Source organism: Xyrauchen texanus, chromosome 36, assembly GCF_025860055.1.
Source record: "Xyrauchen texanus isolate HMW12.3.18 chromosome 36, RBS_HiC_50CHRs, whole genome shotgun sequence".
Lineage (NCBI taxonomy): Eukaryota > Metazoa > Chordata > Actinopteri > Cypriniformes > Catostomidae > Xyrauchen > Xyrauchen texanus.
Window position 1 is genome coordinate 20,068,397 of NC_068311.1, and position 18,933 is coordinate 20,087,329.

The 18,933-nt window shown below is 37.2% G+C and overlaps 2 protein-coding genes across 5 annotated transcripts in view; one reads left to right on the forward strand and one right to left on the reverse strand.

The window, feature by feature from the left end:
• Positions 1-2,291, forward strand: part of tpst1 (tyrosylprotein sulfotransferase 1) — a 59,679-nt gene extending 57,388 nt beyond the window's left edge. Inside the window, exon 5 of one of the 2 annotated variants that reach the window (XM_052106886.1) lies at positions 997-2,291. The gene's annotated coding sequence lies outside the window, so the exon portion shown is untranslated. The remainder of the gene's footprint in view (positions 1-996) is intronic. The other variant, XM_052106885.1, reaches the window with a different exon arrangement.
• A 2,545-nt stretch (positions 2,292-4,836) lies between these two features.
• The window catches only part of LOC127629680 (small G protein signaling modulator 2-like), a 77,196-nt gene continuing 63,099 nt past the window's right edge, over positions 4,837-18,933 (reverse strand). For 2 of the 3 annotated variants that reach the window (XM_052106882.1, XM_052106881.1), the window contains 12 exons: positions 15,768-15,927; positions 14,324-14,388; positions 14,056-14,201; positions 13,823-13,951; positions 11,918-12,100; positions 9,342-9,704; positions 8,734-8,858; positions 8,456-8,538; positions 8,141-8,250; positions 7,923-8,019; positions 7,668-7,835; positions 4,837-7,106 (listed from right to left, as the gene is read on the reverse strand). In XM_052106882.1, the coding sequence (XP_051962842.1) occupies positions 7,018-7,106; positions 7,668-7,835; positions 7,923-8,019; positions 8,141-8,250; positions 8,456-8,538; positions 8,734-8,858; positions 9,342-9,704; positions 11,918-12,100; positions 13,823-13,951; positions 14,056-14,201; positions 14,324-14,388; positions 15,768-15,927 (1,718 nt within the window). In that variant the 3' untranslated portion in view covers positions 4,837-7,017. The remainder of the gene's footprint in view (positions 7,107-7,667; positions 7,836-7,922; positions 8,020-8,140; positions 8,251-8,455; positions 8,539-8,733; positions 8,859-9,341; positions 9,705-11,917; positions 12,101-13,822; positions 13,952-14,055; positions 14,202-14,323; positions 14,389-15,767; positions 15,928-18,933) is intronic. The other variant, XM_052106883.1, reaches the window with a different exon arrangement.

Consider the following 18,933-nt stretch of genomic DNA (forward strand, 5'->3'; position numbering starts at 1 on the left):
ATTCGTTTAGAATGGGGAGGACGTCTTAAAATATTAAACTTGCTGGACGTTTTAATGATACAAAGACCTCTTATATACCAAAAGATCAAGGCAAATTTGGTTTCTCATGTCATGACCCCTTTAAATCTAGGCAGAGTTCAAAACTTAGCTAGATTTATATAGGATTTTATTTAACTCTTTAAAGTGTGTGATGAATGGTGCAAAAATAACCTTTATTTTGAAAGTTATTTCGCATTACACTCTCATCTAGACTATGGCATTTGAATACATTCTCCCTTGTCATTAGTTTGTAACAGTGACGTAGCGCAGTGGTTCTCATCCTTTTTGACTCCAAGGCCCCCCACAGTCCAAGACAATATTTGAAGGCCCCCTCGCCCGAAACTAGACTTGTCTGATTAAAATAATTAATCATAGATCATTTTTGATTCTAAAAGTTTCAGAAAGAGTCTTCATATATTTTTTTTGCATTTTAATTACATTGAATTAGTTAAATTTTTTGATTTTATCCCCTTTTCTCCCCAAATTGGCATGCCCAATTCCCACTTCTTACTAGGTCCTCATGGTGGCAGTTACTTACCTCAATCCGAGTGGCGGAGGACAAGTCTCAGTTGCCTCCGCTTCTGAGAGTCAATTTGCGCATCTTATCATGTGGCTTGTTGTGCATGACTTACCACGTGCCCCATTGAGAGCGAGAACCCCTAATCACGTTACCCCATGTGACTCTACCCTCCCTTGCAACCGGGCCAATTTGGTTTCTTAGGAGACCTGGCTAGAGTCACTCAACATGCCCTGGATTGTTAGGGGTGTTAGTCAGCATCAATACTCGCTGAGCTACCCAGGCCCCCCAGTTTAATATTTCTTATTTTAAATACATTTTAAGTCAACTTGAGGCCCCCTTGGAAGTGTGCTAAGGCCTCTTTGTGGGTTCCGGCCCTCTGGTTGAGAACCACTGATGTAGAACCCTGGCCTCTAATTATAGATTTGCTGTTCTCACAGGTGGGGTCTTACTCAGCTGCTGCACTCTTCCTGTGTTTCAGGGTTGAGTAGAAGCAGATGCCGTGGGACCATGATGGACTTACTGTACATCACCCATGCTATGCTGGGACCACCATGCATGGAAACACTTACAAACACACACAGGACTTTGGGTCCGGACCACTCTCTGTAGGACAGTTTGGCCTTTGGTGTTGTACTGTAACAATTGTGGCCTAAGAATGTCATTGCTGTTCTTAATATTTTGTCTTTTTCATTTCTATTTTTCCACTCTGCTCTTTTGATTTCCTGGCTTCATAAACCTGTGATTCTGTTATAAGAAAATACAGTGGACTAATTGATTAGCAAAAGGAAGTATTTATGGAGAAAAGTTAGCTTTAGAATACAAGATGCAATCTCTATTTTAATGTGTTTTTTAATGCCTTTGTAATGTGCAATTTCTTGAGTACTGATTGATGTACAAGATCTTGAGCTATTGAGAGTTTGTAGAGATAGATCTGCATTTTTGTTCTCTGCATTCACAACGGAGTGACCTTATGTACATTGAGAGTTGTAATAAATGACCTGTCAGTGTAAATCTGTACAAAATGTCTTTGTGGCACTATAAAATATTGTTCTGTTTGTTTGAGTATCCCGATGGTCCACCTCAGTAACATTAATCAATGATGTGCATTTGGGGAGGGACTACCTGTTTGATCAGCGGTAGACGGGGAGGAATGTTTATTTTTGCAATTCCGTTTGGCACTTCCGCTTTAATTAAAATCATAAAGAGAAAGTCCACTTTTCAAATGACCAAAATAGGTGCATAGTTAAGATTAGTTGGAGCTTATTTGAAACCTTTCAACCTCTGTCCATTAGTTGCTTAGTAAGAAACAAGACTGGGTGTGCCAAGGAAAACAGGATGTGCAATAACTAAAGCGCAATTAAGTGACTGTTAACCACTTTTTTTTTTTTTTTTAAGCTATAATTCATTTATTGACATGTTACGTTTTAATGGCTTAACAATTTAATGACACTTTTATAAATGGATTAGGTATGCCTGTTAATGTATCAAAAATAATAGGCTTAATAATTTGTTACAAAGTTCAAATGAATTGTTTTGGAATGATAGATAATTGTCTAAACGATGACAAAAATACACTAGGTTTTAGTATACATTCATTGGTTCAAAAACATAACTGTGGATAAGAAATAAGTAATGCATTGTGTTGAACAGACGAATGCACAACTGTAAGAAAATTCTAAATCTCAACTTTCTTTGTATTCTTTGGGAACTGAGAGGTTTGTTCATAATAAAACAGAAAAATAACATTACTGTTTAATGAATTATTGAGCCAATATGAATAAAAGATAATATCATGTCTGACATGATGCAAACACACGTTAAAGGGATGATATACCCAAATATGAAAATTCTCTCATCATGCAAGTGAATGGTGGCCAAAACTTTGAAGGTCCAAAAAGCATATAAAAGTAGCAAAAGTAATCCAAATGCTCCAGTGATTAAATACATATCGTCAAGTCAAACAACCGATATGATAGTTGTGGGTGTGAAACAGATCAATATTTCAGTCCTTTTTGATTATAAAGCTTCAATTTTACATTCTTATTTTTATTTTTTTGGGGTGATTTGCATTCTTTGTGCATATCGCCATCTAATTGGCAGGGAGGAGAATTAATAGTAAAAAAAGGACTTCAAGATTGATTTGTTTCTCACCCATACCATTCATATCGCTACTGAAGAGATGGGTTAAATGACTGGAGTCATGGATTACTTTTATGCTGCCTTTATGTACATTTTGGATCTTCAAAGTTCTGTCCACCATTCACTTCCATTGTATGGACCAACAGAGCTGAAAATCTTCGTTTATGTTCTACTGAAGAAAGTTAAACACATCTGGGATGGCATGGGGGTGAGTAAATGATGAGAATTTTAATTTTTGTGTTAACTATCCCTATGTGTAACAGATTTGCGAACATTTACTGAACAAATAACTAAAATCTAAATAAAATCTGTCATCTACACAGGCAGATAAGTCTGATCTTTAAACCAAACAGGGTCACAGAACTAAGGACATATAGGTCAAGGTCAATTTATTTATATAGCACATTTAAGAACACTAGTGTATACAAATTGCTGTACATATGCAAATATAGACTAAAGTAAAGGCCTGGTAGAGTTTAGCCTATATTTTCAAGTGTACTCTCCACAAGAAGCACAATATATCGTGATTGAAGAAGAAAAGAACAATGAATGGACACGTGCAATGAGGCAGAAATCCGGTGTCACAAACAATTCATTACTAAATTCCCTAATCATTGCATCGAAGTTTCAGCAGATGACTGATGCATTTTACACCCCAACATATTATAATTAAATGTAAATAAAAAATACAAAAATTATTTGGGAGTTCAAACTTAAGTTTTGGGTGGCATTTGCAAACCAGTGTCAACGCCACTGCTGTCCATGCATATCTACTGAGGCTTTCTTCCTGACCAGACCTTGTGCGTAGCGTTATTCGCATAACTCTGGCGCCACCCAGTGGTCACTTTTAGACACTGCACACAGTGAATCTCAGTTTCTTTTCCAGTATGACATCAAATTCTTTTGAATAGTTCAACAAGAAACAAAATTAAATTACCTCATATGAGGTTGAGTAAATGAGTTTAATTATATATATATATATATATATATATATATATATATATATATATATATATATATATATATATATATGTATTACATATGGATTACTTTTATGATATAATATAATGTAACCCAAAAGGGTAAAAAAAAGCACCATAAAAGTAGTTTATATGACGTGTGCACTATATTTATATCCAGGGTTGGGAGGGTTACTTTTGAAATGTATTTCTCTACAGATTACAGAATAAATGCTGTAAAATGTCATTTGTAATGTATTTCGTTAGATTACTCAAGGTCAGTAATGTATTCCAAATACTTTGGATTACTTCTTCAGCACTGGTTGATTTTTTCACATGTTTTGACTATAAAAACTCTGTCAGTGCAGTAAGACAAAATACACATGTTAAAACTACATTCTCTGGAAAAACCAAAATATCTTATGCAGTGTTGTTTCTAAATCAAGATAAATCAAATTGATCTTGTTTTAATGATTTTTAGATATTTTTACAGGAAAACAATAAAAAAAATGAGGGGGCTACCCAGGCCCCCTTAACTTGTATTGAACCCAGAATATTCCTTTCAGATGGTTCCCAGCCTTGCTGACTAATAAAACTTCACAACCTTACCATTAATTTGGGATTGATGGATGTATTTTGAAAAATCATATTGTTTCGGATCAACTCTATAATGAATTATACTTACAAATCAGAACTCACTATGGTGTGTGAGCAAAATCTAGCTGATGAGATTATTTAGGCAGAGGAAAACTAGAAAAAGTATATTCATTTGAAAGTTTCAAGACTTTTCTAGTCCTGAAAATCACAATTTTATTCCCAGATATTTTCAGGCTTTCTACAACCATGGGAATCCTGCCTTGAATATTGAGACCCAAGAGCTTTCATCAGCTGATTTAATTTTTAAGAGGAAAAGACCATTATGGTTTGTGCATATGAAAATGTTTTAATATCAAGGAACAACTTTTTTTTATCATAATACATATACATTCAAGGTAAATGATGCATCCGTTACAATACATACTTCATTCTGATGTTGGCGTCCAAACATAATGTACATATATATATATATATATATATATATATATATATATATATATATATATATATATATATATATATATATATATTTAACAAATAGAAACCAGTGCACAACGTTGATTAGGAGAAATAACAGTCAACAAGTAACAATGGTTTCCCACATTCAAATTGTACAGCTCTCCAGGTATAAATGTTTCTTAGAAGCGGTCTCTAAAACCTAAGTAAAAAATTGAGTGTAAAATACAACTGACAGTACTGTCCTCATAGAAATCCAGGGCTTTTTCTCTTTGTATTTACAGTGCAATTGTACACTTGGAAATGAGGTTAACAAATCAAATGTTTCACAGTAGAAATTAAAAGGTACGATTTGTCTTTTAAATATACACCTAATCAACAGTCTTCGAGTTATGGTTTAAGATTGCACATCTGTATGACGACAAGGATGACGTTTTAGAGGCTTTGGTACACAAGGTCCCATCGGCAGTAAACCTTTCATAAGGGCTAAAACATCCCTCACACTCGACACATACAAACTGAACCAAGGACAAAAGGAATTGGCAGCAAAATAGTCACTTTGTAAAACGACTTCACATAATCTCTGTCAGCTGATGTAAAAGTATAGTTGTTTTTTTGGTTATTTTGTTTGTTTTCTTGGGGGATTCAGTTAGGCTAGGATCGGAATAGTATACTACCATACAACTTTTACTATTTCTGCAGTGTGTAGTATGTATACTGTTTACAGTCTGCATGCATGGAATACCCATATGACCTACTACATTTGTAGCGCACTTGACTTGACCTTCCATTTCCAGCGTAGGAACCAGTAGTAATATCAAAATAGTTTTAAAATTATTCTATTTGATTGGAACGCCAAAAATGACAACCTTTTTACACAAACTTGTATTAAAAATGCAATGTTTCCATTTCTAAAATGATAATTGGAGAGCATTCGCTCAATTAAACATGCAACTTGATGAGGTCATGTCACAACAATGACACACACTACTGTTTGAAACATTGCATTATGCATTGTTTCACATTAAATTTTTTTATATTGCACACGAGTACAGTGTATTAAAAGTAGTATTCTATTTCGAACACAGCCTTTAGGTATCAAATATTTGGAGGATTGTTAAGACAGCGTGGATGTCTTTTTTTAACAGTGCAAATGGTATGTGATCTGTCTTTAACAAGAGCGAAAGAGACAGATGTGATGATGTACAGGCATAAAATAATGCAATATCTCTACTAGTAGCATATCATGAACTAAAGTCTGAACCTCAGCCTCTTTAACGTTTAAAGTGATAGTTTACCCCCCCCCAAAAATCATTATTTACTCACCCTCATGTTGTTCCAAAGCCATATATAGGTTTGGAATAATATGAGGGTGAGTAAATTATGATAAACTTTTCATTTTATGGGAGAAGTTTTCTTTTAAATAAACTAAAGTAGTGTATAAAGAAGCAAACCTGCATCCATGATGGGACACACTAGAAGAAATTAGTCTTGTCGCATTGTACTATTTTCATAATGTGGAAGCAATTTGCTGAGCAATGGAAGAGTCTGGTTGTGTCTTCTCAAGGACCCCTTTTCCAGACTGGAGAGCCTTAAGGGAAGTGGAGTGAACCCTGTGTAACACCGCAACTCCTTCCTGTCCCGTCTAAGGAGCATCACTGGTGTCACAGGGTCATTGATTCAAAGTGCAAAAGAATGGATACATGTTACAAAGGCAACGTCAACTAATTTCCACTGTTAACCAAAACGTCAAGGGAATCGTACAGAAGAAACAATAAAACAAGGCATTTAGATACTATAACAAGGTCACTGGCACAGTCCTTTTGGTCACACACTGTTTTAACGACTTAGTGGCGTAGTTATTACTTAAGGGAGCTGAACTAATGCAGCCTCTGTGCTGAGTTAAACTGCTCTGCGCCTTTTCTATCTGAGGCACGTGAACAACAACAGCGGCCATTAGGGAAAGGTAATTGCCATTGCCTCAACCTATGAGGCTTAGATTTTATTATAAAAGCAGATCTTAAAGGACCTGATAGATGTGGCATGTGCTGGAGGCGTGTACTGCAAGAAACGAACAAACAAAAAGTAGTCACAGTGTGCTCAAACATCACGAGCATGCAGACAATGCCTGGGTCTGTCACAATGGCATTCTGTGGCAGGAAAACAATTGTAAGAGTCAAGAAGTTGAGGTCCACGCTGCCAGTGGCAGATCCCAGGCAGTCTCGAGCCTTGGGCTGCTGGGAAAGACAGAAAGGGATACAGCAAGGCAGTGCTTTGTGGGTGTCCACAACCTCCTTCTGTCCATGCTCACTTGTTCTCGATAAGGGTCTGCACCTTGTGTACAAGCTCCCGTGCTATTCGGAGGATGTACTGCACGTTGTGGCGCTCTGCCATCTCTGTTAGAGATTAACACAAAGCACACAGTTAAAGTACACACTAATGATTTTTCCCACTGTCACTTGCTATGAAGGCAGCATTTCCTCTTGAGGAACACAGTGAAGTTGTGCACAACCCTTTGCCACCTCTACCAATGGCCATAAACATTATTTCTTATTAGTCAGAAACTGTACTGTGCATTATTTCGCAACATTAAGTTTTGCAGATTTTTAGCATTCAAGATAAACTTTGCCTGTTTTTCAGCATCTATATAAACTTCTCGTTCTTGTTAAAAGGCAAAGTTGTTAGAAGATATAAGAGTTGCAACAGTTTTTTTAAAAGACATTTTAACTTATGGTCAGTCACTCATGTGACTTGCATCGGTGAGGATCAGACTATCGATCTTCCAATTTGACTTGTAAACCATGTAAAGTTGCAGTTCATAAAGTTACCAACTAGTCAGTAAAAAAAAAAATTCTCTCCAAAGTCATTGTTTACTTGCTTGTGGTTCTGGGCCAATGTAAATTTTGGGCCCTGGCTCTGCCCTCCCTGTTTAAAAGTGTACTGTTCTGTTCACTCACCATTAAAGAATTTGATGATGTCAGTGAAGTCCATGTTGTTGTCTAGTATGATGTCTCTGTACACCTCCACCAATGCCAGTGCAATGAAGAGGCCAAAGTGCCTGGAGGAGATGCGGGGGGCGACCCAGATAACCTCCCATACTGCAAACACATCCTCATAGAGTAGTTCTAACATACGCACACAAAATAAACAGTGAGTTAAGTGATGAAGGTTATTTATGTGGTATCACAATTTCAATATCCAAGTGTTGTTACCTCTTTTGAAGTCAAGAAGGAACCAGCGGTAGCAGAAATAGAAATGAGTATAATCTCCATTCTGATGCATGAGCTCAAACAACTCTGAGTCAAGGATCTAAAAAAAAAACACATCAATGTTCAGATCTAATGATGTCACAGATCGCTCAGAAGAAGGACGAATCATGGATACTGACTCAGACAGGAAGGGGGAGAAATAAGGTAATGTGCCATGTTACCTGTATCAGTGACCTCATATTGGCGAAATGAGTGTCCATCGCTCGTCCGGTAGGGAAATTCTGACTCATCCTTTTCATCAGCTGAGTGAAACAGCTGTAGGCCAGGCACTCTTTTGAGTGGGGTTAAAATAAGGAGAAAAGGTTTATAAAGATAAGTAAGGCTAAGATATAAACATGAATGCATTGCAGTCCGTCCATCCATCCATCCATCCATCTATCTAGTTTATTAATGAATAATTAGCAGTTAAAGCACCTTTCAGCAAAGATGGCGCTGAAATAACTCTAGTGTGTTACATGTTAAAGTGTCACACTCACCATCATCCAGAATGACCATTAGTGGGGCTAGAAGATCACACATGCCCTGCACATAGCCAATCTCCAGATGTTCCCACACATAACTGATTCATAAAGGAGAGAGATCATGAGACACAAAGACAAACTCTGTTTCAGTTCAGCTGATTTATAAAATTGTATTAGTTTGTGATTCATGTTCCAATTAATGAAACAGGCTGGCTGATTTGAAATTCAATGAGTTGCTATTCTGAGCAGTGAGAACATACGTGATCAGCATCATCACTCAGAGCTCTTCTCACCTGCACATGATGTTTCGTAGTTTCTCCAGGTTTGCTGTTGTGAAGTAATAGTAGTTGCGATCACAGCGCTGGACATCTTTATCTATTCTGTGCAAGTTCAGCGCCACCTTATCCAACAGCTCGATCTGCGCACAGTCAGAGCATTTGGTGTCAGAAAACAACAATATGGAGATACTAGCCTTTAGACAAAACAATTACACAAAGATTATTCCCTTCATATTGGGGAAGCTACTTTAAATTTGTGGCTTGCCAGGTAGATGCTACAAGCAAGCCATACTTTTTATACAAATGTTAGCTACACTACAAGCTATTTAAATAGTAGCATATGCTATATTAGTAGTATTTTCTATTAAATACATACTATAACTATGATACAGTTTATATACAGTAATAATAGAAGACATTGTATTAATAATAAGAAGTATTTAAATGGAATATTTCATTACAAAAAACTTTCATTACAAAAGCAACTTCTTGAAAAAAAAGTTTGTTATAGAAAAGCTACTGTACATTATTTGCAACTGTCATGGAACTGGACAATGTAGTTAGGTTAGTAGGATTGTCGTTTGTAGTAAGCTACGCCCCAACTCAACAGTGTGCCAATGTACCGTATAAGAAGATAAGGATGGTGTTGCTCCCTCGTTGGTGGTTACAAGTTTGTCCAACTGACTGCAGAGTTTGTCCTCACTCAAAGAGTCCCGTCCACACTGCTCCTCTAGTCCCCCAGTGGGTGTAGTGTCCTCTTCCATGCTCTGCCCATCATCGATGCTAGACATGATTTGGGAATGGCCAGACGCCACGGAGTAGTTTCTGGAGGAGGGCAGGCCTGAGTCTGGAGAGTCAAACTCAACCAGAGGCCTCTCATCTGGAGCTAAAACAGCTGGGGTGACCAGAGTGGTTAAGGTGGGTGTGCTTCCCTCACACGAGGTGTCGTGACCCCCTGCATCAGGCTCATCCACTGACATGAATACCTAAGGAGATAGAAGATGGGTTGAAGGGTATGATGAAGCTACATGATATCAGATATACCTCTAAATGAGCGATATTCACTTGAAGTTGACTTGAAGTCTCCAAATGTACTTCCAAGCAAAGGTGTGAACAATCAAATGTCCCAAAATAACAAACTATTTTAGGAGTGTTTTACGGGTATTAATTTATATAGGCAATGTGAGAATTTCAGGAAAAATTCATGATACTTTTCATTAAGATTCCAAACTATGTTTAACTTGACACAGTGACACAGTGACCGATCATGGTCCTGCGAGGCCCTTAGGCATCAGGCTCCTGGAGGCCCCTACCTCAAGCCCACCCCCCTCCTCTGCCTCAACATATGCACCATGAATGGGAAGGAATATTAAGCGAATCTAGAAATGACATTAACATCGTATTTTTGAGTCTCATTTTCCGCTGTTGCATTATGTGAGCACTCCAAATGGACACACTGAGCCGCACCACACACTGCACTCAGAGCAGCACCTGAAGTGCATGTGAAGATTGACCACTTCTGAAGTGCTGTGATGCACGCGCTGTCTGTGGAGGTTCGCCGTAACTCCCGCAAAATAATAAAGTGAACGCAAAGTGCTCCTTAAATATTTGCGTAATGGCAAATTTTCTTGGTCATTATGGGTTCATATACGCAGTATTAATGGAACACAGTGACACAGAGAAGAAGACGCCTGCTTACTTTATATATGTGCAGATGATAGAACGAAGAAACAGAATCTCAAAGATCTTCCTTCATGCGAAATAAGGGCTGGTGGTTTAATCGAACAGTCTTAAAATAAATGGGAGAAAATGAAGATTTAGGACAAAAAGATATTACTATTGCATAATATAATACTCAGGTTGGTTGGGTTCCAAAAACAATAGTGTAAATGTAAAGCTGACCTAGACTAAAGTTGACCAAAAAGAGAAACACATTTAAGGTATCTGGTTCCCAACTGTGTTACTGGAGGCCCCCAACACTGCATATTTTGTATATCTCCCTTATCTGACGCACCCAATTCAGGTTGTAGAGTCTGATCTAATGAGCTAATTAGTTGAATCAGGTGTTTAGGGAGATATCCAAAATGTACAGTGTTGGGGGCCTCCAAGAACAGGGTTGGGAACCACTGCTCTAATTATTATTGCCATTCTACCCCTGTGCAATATTTTCACAATGTTAAAAGCCTTAAAGTTTGTCAAAAAGTCTCCCTTTCGACTCTGTGCTTTCCTTTTTGCTGTATCACTACTCCAGTGTTTGTGATGCATTTACTAAATGTACTATATACTTTACTCTCTTAAAGGGATAGCTGATAACTAACAAATGGCACTCAAACGTAACTACCGCTACTCTTTATTTTTCATGCAGAATACTTACGGGGGGCTTTTTAGGGGACTTTTTTTTTTTTTTTTTTAAATAGTCATAAAATTACAATGCTTGGTCATCATACATGACCAAAACACATAATCAGGGCCTCTGATTATGGTTTGCAGGCTTTTGGAGCATGGCGTAGGCCTGAGAAGCTGAGGAGGTAACATGGCTGGCACACGTTCAAGCACTGTTTATCTTTCTATATCAATTTTGCAATCGAGGTGCCTTGTTTCTGAGTGTCATACTACCGTGGGCCTCTTGGCCTGAGGTCTCGGGACACTTGCCTTATTGACCCAGTTTATAATCCACATTTGAAGCCACCTAAAAACACAGCTGTTATGACTACAGATGCTGAAATCTAGTAAGACAAGACGCAACCAAAGTGAAGCGCTTTAAAAGTGTCCATCAGATGCACAAGTATATATATGACCAATAAATAAAAATAGTGCAGAGGGAAGCAGGCCAATAATGGGATAATGTTCGATGACATGGAAATAAAACTAATAATATTTTACTTTTAAAGACACTCTTTGTATTGTCTAAATGCATGTCTGTTGCCACAGTATATGTATATGAATTAAACTCAATTATCTTTATTTGGAGGCCATTCTCAGTAAATATTGATATGCGATTAATTGTGATTAATTCCATGAATTAATCGGCACATCATGTAATTCATTGATTAAAAAATGCTATCGAAAGAAATGACAAAACAAAAACAAAACTAAAAACAATACAATAACAAAACACAAACACACACACACACGCACACACACACACACACACACACACACTACACACTACACACTAAGCACTAAACACTAAACAAACCTCATTGCTGATAGTGGAGTCTCTGTGGATGAGTCTGAGGATGTGGCTGTCTATACTGCTCCCTGACGACAGCTTGGCAAAGATGGCCGACTGCATCTCTTTCTCCCGCTGCTTCACAATGATCTCACATGCCTTCCACTCTCGCATCACCTGCTGATATCTCTCTGTGATCTTCTCATCAATCTACAAAATGTACAGTAATCAGCAAATGTACAGTAAATCAGCAAGGATGGATTATGGCCTGGACCAGTGGGGCCAATTTAGCTTCATATCTTTCAATTGAAACTTAACTTTTCATATTTGCCATTTAATTTCTCATTATTTGGACATTACATTTAAAATTTAGGACAAGCGGGGGCTTCTAAAAAGATTTGCGGGGGACCTTTAAGGGCCAAAATCTGTTCTTGCATAACAGACAGTAAAGCGATTACTCATACTAGGAAAAATCTATTACAACAGGATTTATTTTTGGAAGCGAGTCTCCTGAATGATCGTTCCATATGTAGACGGAATACACTAGTTACTTCCACTACCCTGAACCAGCAATAGGTCAACTAGTGATGAGCAACGGTTTGCATAGCAACGGTTTGGTCTGTAAACAAGAAACGTAGACGGCAACAGTTTAACTCCTATTTTTGACCAAACTAACATTTGCAGCAACAGAGCACCATCATCGACAGAAGAGCTGTGTTTTGTTTATGTTATTTAAATGTCAAGAAATCCCCTAGTTCAGCACCAGTCATTCACAACTCAGATAAAAAAAAAAGGGTCATGAAAGGGGTGTGAAAATATGTGAAAAGGTGGGTGGATAGTTGGTGGTATGGAGGTGAAGACTTGAGGGGATCAAGCACAATAATTCGCTCATTCATGATATAGAGATGGCTGAACTTCAAAATGTGAGAGAAAACGAGATGGCATAAGTGCGTCTCTAAGCACATGTTTGGACCGCGAGTAGCAGAACTTCGGCCAACAAATGTGCTCGCTCCGATCCGTTTATCGACTGTGGTCCATTCTGACGAGTGATTCCGATCTCACCACAGTGTTCCGTTTAAAATTCCGCTCTCATATTTGGGCTAGGAACTGCTGTCAAGTCCGCGTGTGATTTTGAATTCGCCACTGTAATGTGAGCTCATGGATGAGGCAGCGCAGTGATTGGATGGAAGCGTTCCTTCTCATGAATAATGTGGAAAAATGCTCAAGAGTCGAATTATGTACTAGTTAACTCTACTTCCAATCACAACTTAAGAGTTTACACATATACCTCATATTTTATTATGCTGCTTAAACCGAAAGAATGAGAAGCCCACAAAATGTTTTTGCTTAAACTTGAAGGATTCGACATGAATGTATTTTAAATCTTAAGTGACACATCAGTGTCTGACATTGGCAACATAAAGCAGAACTCCATTATAAAGGAACTTAAACAACAGCATCGCATTTATCAGCAGATTGCTATGAGAAAAACAATTTTCATATTTTCTTGAGAATAATTAGTTTGTCTACATTCAAGTCATTTTAATTTGAATAACACTTTTCACAATGCATATCGTTTCAAAGCAACTTTGTAGAAAATCATGCTTTAAAGTCTTTGAGACCTTGAGAGGAACCTGACCTCTGGCTTTATGTTATATGTACATAATACAATATTATTTAGCGGTTTGAGCAAAAACTGATCGGCACACGTAATTTTCCCCCAGTTTTACTTTGCATGTAAACATTATCAGGTTTCACTCTTCTAATATCGCTGAAATCTGTGTGTACAGGACAGGATTAATCACTCAGAAGAGAAGTGACAACCGAATTTAGCTGGAGTGTGTTTTTTTTACGTGGCCAAAGAAAACTGAAGTCAACTGAAATAAACATTGAAATTAAACATATCAGTCCTTTTTAAAGTTTCCTGTTTACCTGAGCCATGTCTTTCTTGTCCATTCCGAACTTGTAGTGACCAAGCAAAAACGGCCACACCTCCTTTCTGATCTCATGCTCCACCCCTCCATAGTAAACCAATCTCAGCAGCTCCAGCTCCTTATAATTCTTGAAAAAGACAGGTGGAGAGTATAAGAAAGTAGCATCATATTGTACTTTTTACTGACCTCTAGTAACTTCTAGTTACCAAAGTTAAAACATGCTAGACTAACCTTACAGTCTTTCTGATATTTACTCCATACATCTTTGGTGAGTCCCCCAGAGGCTTCACAAGGTTTGTCTGGAGGGACAATGTTATGATTGACCAGCGCTGAAAGATGAGTCCTCACAGTGGACAGATGGCGACAATAGGCCAGCCCTGATTGAAAAATTGCAAAAGAGCACTTAGATACAATATGCACAGCTAAGGGTTAATTTTGCATATTGTAATTACTCATTCATATTACTGAATTAACCAACAAACAGCGTTTTTTGACTTACAGCCATAAAATGCCCGAGAGACAATCTGTCTCTTCATATTTTGGCACAGCATCTTTAGAGGAATACTGGGAACAGAAGGGAACCATAGGTTACATCTTTCAATACGGATGTGTGCTATTTAAAACTGAACTAAGCATGTCTTTTTAATTCCAAACCAATTCCTGAATTTGAATTAAAGCAGCAAACATTTTCAAAATTGAATTTAAGGAAATGGAATTAAAATGTAAAGAAATTCATATAATGGCTGTAAGTGTAGTTTTTAATAGAACATTTCAGTTTTCAGTATACACTCTCTGAGTACTTTATAAGGAACACTATGGTTTATCCTAATAAAATGCCTGACATGGTCTTCTACTGTTGTAGCCCATCTGCCTCAATGTTTCACTACACTACAATTGTACAGAGTGGTAATCTGAGTGACCGTAGACTTTCTGTCAGCTTGAACCAGTCATTCTCCATTAACCTCTCACATCAACAAGGTGTTTCCATCCACAGAACTACCGCTCCCTAAATGTTTTTGGAACCATTCTGAGTAAACTCTAGAGACTGTTGTGCTTAAAAATCCAAGGAGATCAGCAGTTACAGAAATACTCAAACCAACCCGTCTGGCACCAACAATCATGTCACGGTCGAAATCACTGAGATCAAATTTTTTCCTCATTCTGTGGTTGATGTGAACATTATCTGAAGCTCCCGACCCGTATCTGCATGATTTTATGCATTGCACTGCTGCCACACGATTGGCTGATTAGATAATCACATGAATAAGTAGGTGTATAGATACTTAAATAGAAATACACTACAAACTAATTATTTCTCTAAAATGGTAATCAGATTACTTTACTAATTAATTGAAAAAGTAATCCTATTACTAATTAAGTAAAATTCTAAAACAGTTTTCTGCAAAAAAAATAAATGTTTATGTTTCTTCCATTATTTCACACAAGTCATACACTCACATTTTTCTTCAAAATGACTCGATACGGCGCCATAATTCATGTATTCTACATAAATCATATATTGAAATAAGCATAACCCTATAATGTACTTAAAAGTAATTAAATTAATGTCAGTAACTTTATCTGAATTTAAAATGTAATGCTTTACAATACTTTTTTAACTTTAAAAGTAATTATATTACAGTAACTATTTACTTTGTAACTGGATTACTCCCAACACTGTTCCTAATAAAGTGCTCAGTGAGTGTATATCGCCCATAAACAATAAAGGTTTTATAATACACACAACATATGGGGTATTTCAAGAAGCATTAGATGATATTAATAATTCATTTTTGAAATGACACACATATGATTTTTTATATTTTTTTATATTTATTTTTATATTACCCAGGTCTGCTTTCAATGCAGGAATGCTGATCAGCTGATTTATTTGATCTGTATAATAAGCACTCATTTATGGCATATTCATGCACTTCTCTCACCGGTCATGCACACAGGTACAGCTCACTGGAAGCTCGACAGATACATTGCTGCCCCCAGTGGAGCATGAGAGACATAATGACATATGACTGGTGCATTCACCCTGCTGCCATGACAACGGGCTACCGCCAAAGCCCTGCATCTCCATCATGTCCCCGTGGTCTGCAAGGGCGTTGGAGTGGAAGAGACAGATAAAGAGAGAGTGAGAGAAAGAGAGAGTAAATGGAGATGAATAAGCAATATTTAACCTGCTCAAGTAATCTGCATTTGAGGAAACATATTTCCATTGTGAAAATATGCTTTAGATACATTATATTAACAATAGTATTATTCGGATCACTGAAAATGGTTAATATCTTTTCTCTCTGAACTACTATAAAATAAGAAACTGTCGCATGGAGGAACACTGTCGAATGTGACTTAGGTTCAAATCTCAGACTCCACAATATATGTCTGGTGGAACCTACTAGAATGGGCATAAAAGATCATTTTCACAGACAATGTGATTTGAATGCTACAGGCCTCAGCTCAACCATGAGATAATTAAGGAAGAGTATAATGCATTGACATATATACAGTATGATTTGGAGTGTTTTTATTTTGAATACAGTACCTCGGGTGAAAATGCATCTATTTAGCATTTTTCTAATGTAATAAATTTGACAAATTACAATGTGTGTAAAAAGTTGAAATAATTCATATGAATTGAAATATTTCTTAAGTGAGTCCCCCTTTTGCTTCAATGACAGCATGCACTTGTGCCAAACTTGATGATCCATGTTATCCCAGCCTGATTTGAGAAGTACAGTACTTGTGTACTTTATGTCAATAAACGATTTCCTTATTACATTGGAGTGAACATGGTTACTGTCATTCATTTCCTTACATTTTATTGGTGGTCTAGAAATAGTGCAAGTGTACATATTTCTCATCAATTTTACTTCAAGGCTTCTCAGTTACAGTTTTTTATTTTTAAATCCTAAAAAAGTTCTGCATATTTCTAGGTTTAAATTAGATTTTGAATCCCAGATTTTCAATGTGGACTCAGACTTTCATTTGTTTTGGATGGTATTTAAATATAGCCTATTTTTCTTTTCAGACATTTCTTCCTTTTTTATATATATATATAAATAACATTCAGATCTTGTTACCCAGATGCCCCTAAATACACATAATGTAATACAAGCAAACCTGAAGTTAGGATATCAAAAACATGCATCTATGAATGAACAGAAGGAAAAGGTGTAAAACGATGCGGGGATGCCATGCCAGGAGACCTGCCAATCAATCGATCGATCAATCAATTAATCAATCACAGAGTGTCACAAATCAAGCCAGGCACTGGTAGAGCTTGGAGTGGAATATAGAACGACAGACAGTAACCATTCCTACCATGCTGGATGCATCTGATTCAATCATGACAAAAATAAAGAAATAAATAAAGAAGAAAAATGCATACCATGTTTAGTTTATAAAATGTGAAGATAGTGAACTCATTGAGCCAAAAGTGTCGATAGTAAACTGACACGAGTAAATGCTCTTCACCTTAATTCTTCAGGTTGGAGCTGGTGACCTGCTATACATCATAACTTCCCTTGTTGTAACAATAAAATAACAGTGGACGGACAGCACATATTGAATATCTATCCCTAAAAGTCTAGCATGGGCTATGGAACTTTGGTAAGTCTATGATCAAATGGGCGACGCGTTCATGGAACGATTCATTTGTCTACTACACCAGAACCCCACAGGACCTAACTGATATAATGAAAGGTGACTGCAGTTAGTGAAGAATTACAGTGAACAGCATTGCAGAAAATCGGCACAACACAAGAGGAAAATCAAAAACTAAAATAACAAACCAAATAGGAAAAGAGAGAACTGATAAGGAGAGGAGACACAGTTCTGACAGATAAGCAGTGGAGCACATTCACCATAAACAGAAATAAAGAAAATAAAACACACATTTGCAAATTTGACATGCAAAAGCCCCTTGAGCATTCTGCAGCGAAACCAAAAGAAAGTAATGGAACCCCAAAACAACAAACAGGACTTACTCATGTCAACCAAATAGTGCAAAAGGAAAAGAGAGCAAATAATTGGAAGAATTGTTGCCTGACCACCAAAATCTGGCCCAACAGTGCAGATTACCTTAATCATAAACCAGTGGATTCCCACTGGTTTGCTTCAGGACCCATCATGCTTCAGCCAAACACAGTACCAAAATTGTGTAGCATACAAAAGTACACAAAATGTCCTTACAATCAAACGCTGAAATGTATTCATTTTGCACACTGTGGTCAACAAAGACATTTTTTATCCTCATCGCAAGCTAATGTTATATTTGATGTAATACTGGGTCATACTGTATTTTCTTGGACCTTGCCTAGATTTGTTAATGGGTTTTAAAGATAAGGGCATGTCATGTAACCTAACTTCTATCTAGTGACAGATTAATTTGCACCAAAATACCACAGAGTTTGATTGGACACACTGCCTTTGACGTCAGCATTGTCAAAAAGATACAGGGATCGTTTTCTCCTCTTAAAAATAGATAAGCCTGATTATATGGTTATTTGCCTTTTAATATTTAAATTTAGTATTGTTTTTTGGGTTGCAACCCACCAGCTGAGAAACACTGTCCTAAACCATCTCTATTAGATCAGCCAGATGGTATTTTCGTGTAGTGTGTGAGAATGACAAAGGCAGTGCAGTGGTGCGACAATGTGGCAGGGCAGTGAAAGCTTTCCCGACTGTGAAAAAGGCTAGTGTAGGTAACCCCCGGCAACGGAAGCGTGGAGAGAACATAGTGACGTAATTTGTGGGAAGTGACTCTGGGGGAGAGATGTGCACAGAACTGACCTTATACACACATAGACTTATGTGTAAATGTCAGTTGCAATAACACAAATAAGGTTAAGCGTGTAAGCAAGATTGGATTTATTTCTCTCTTACATTTAACTCTTTCCCCGCCAGCGTTTTTAAAAAAAGTTGCCAGCCACCGCCAGGGTTTTTGAAGATTTTCGGTAAATTTTAATGGCCCGCAGAATATTTTCTTCCATGAATATATGAAGATGCTATATATCAAAATAAAGATCTGAGCCTCTGCTTTTAGGCAAAAGAAACGATTTTATTTTATCTTCATTTGTTCTTTTTTTATTGCCACTT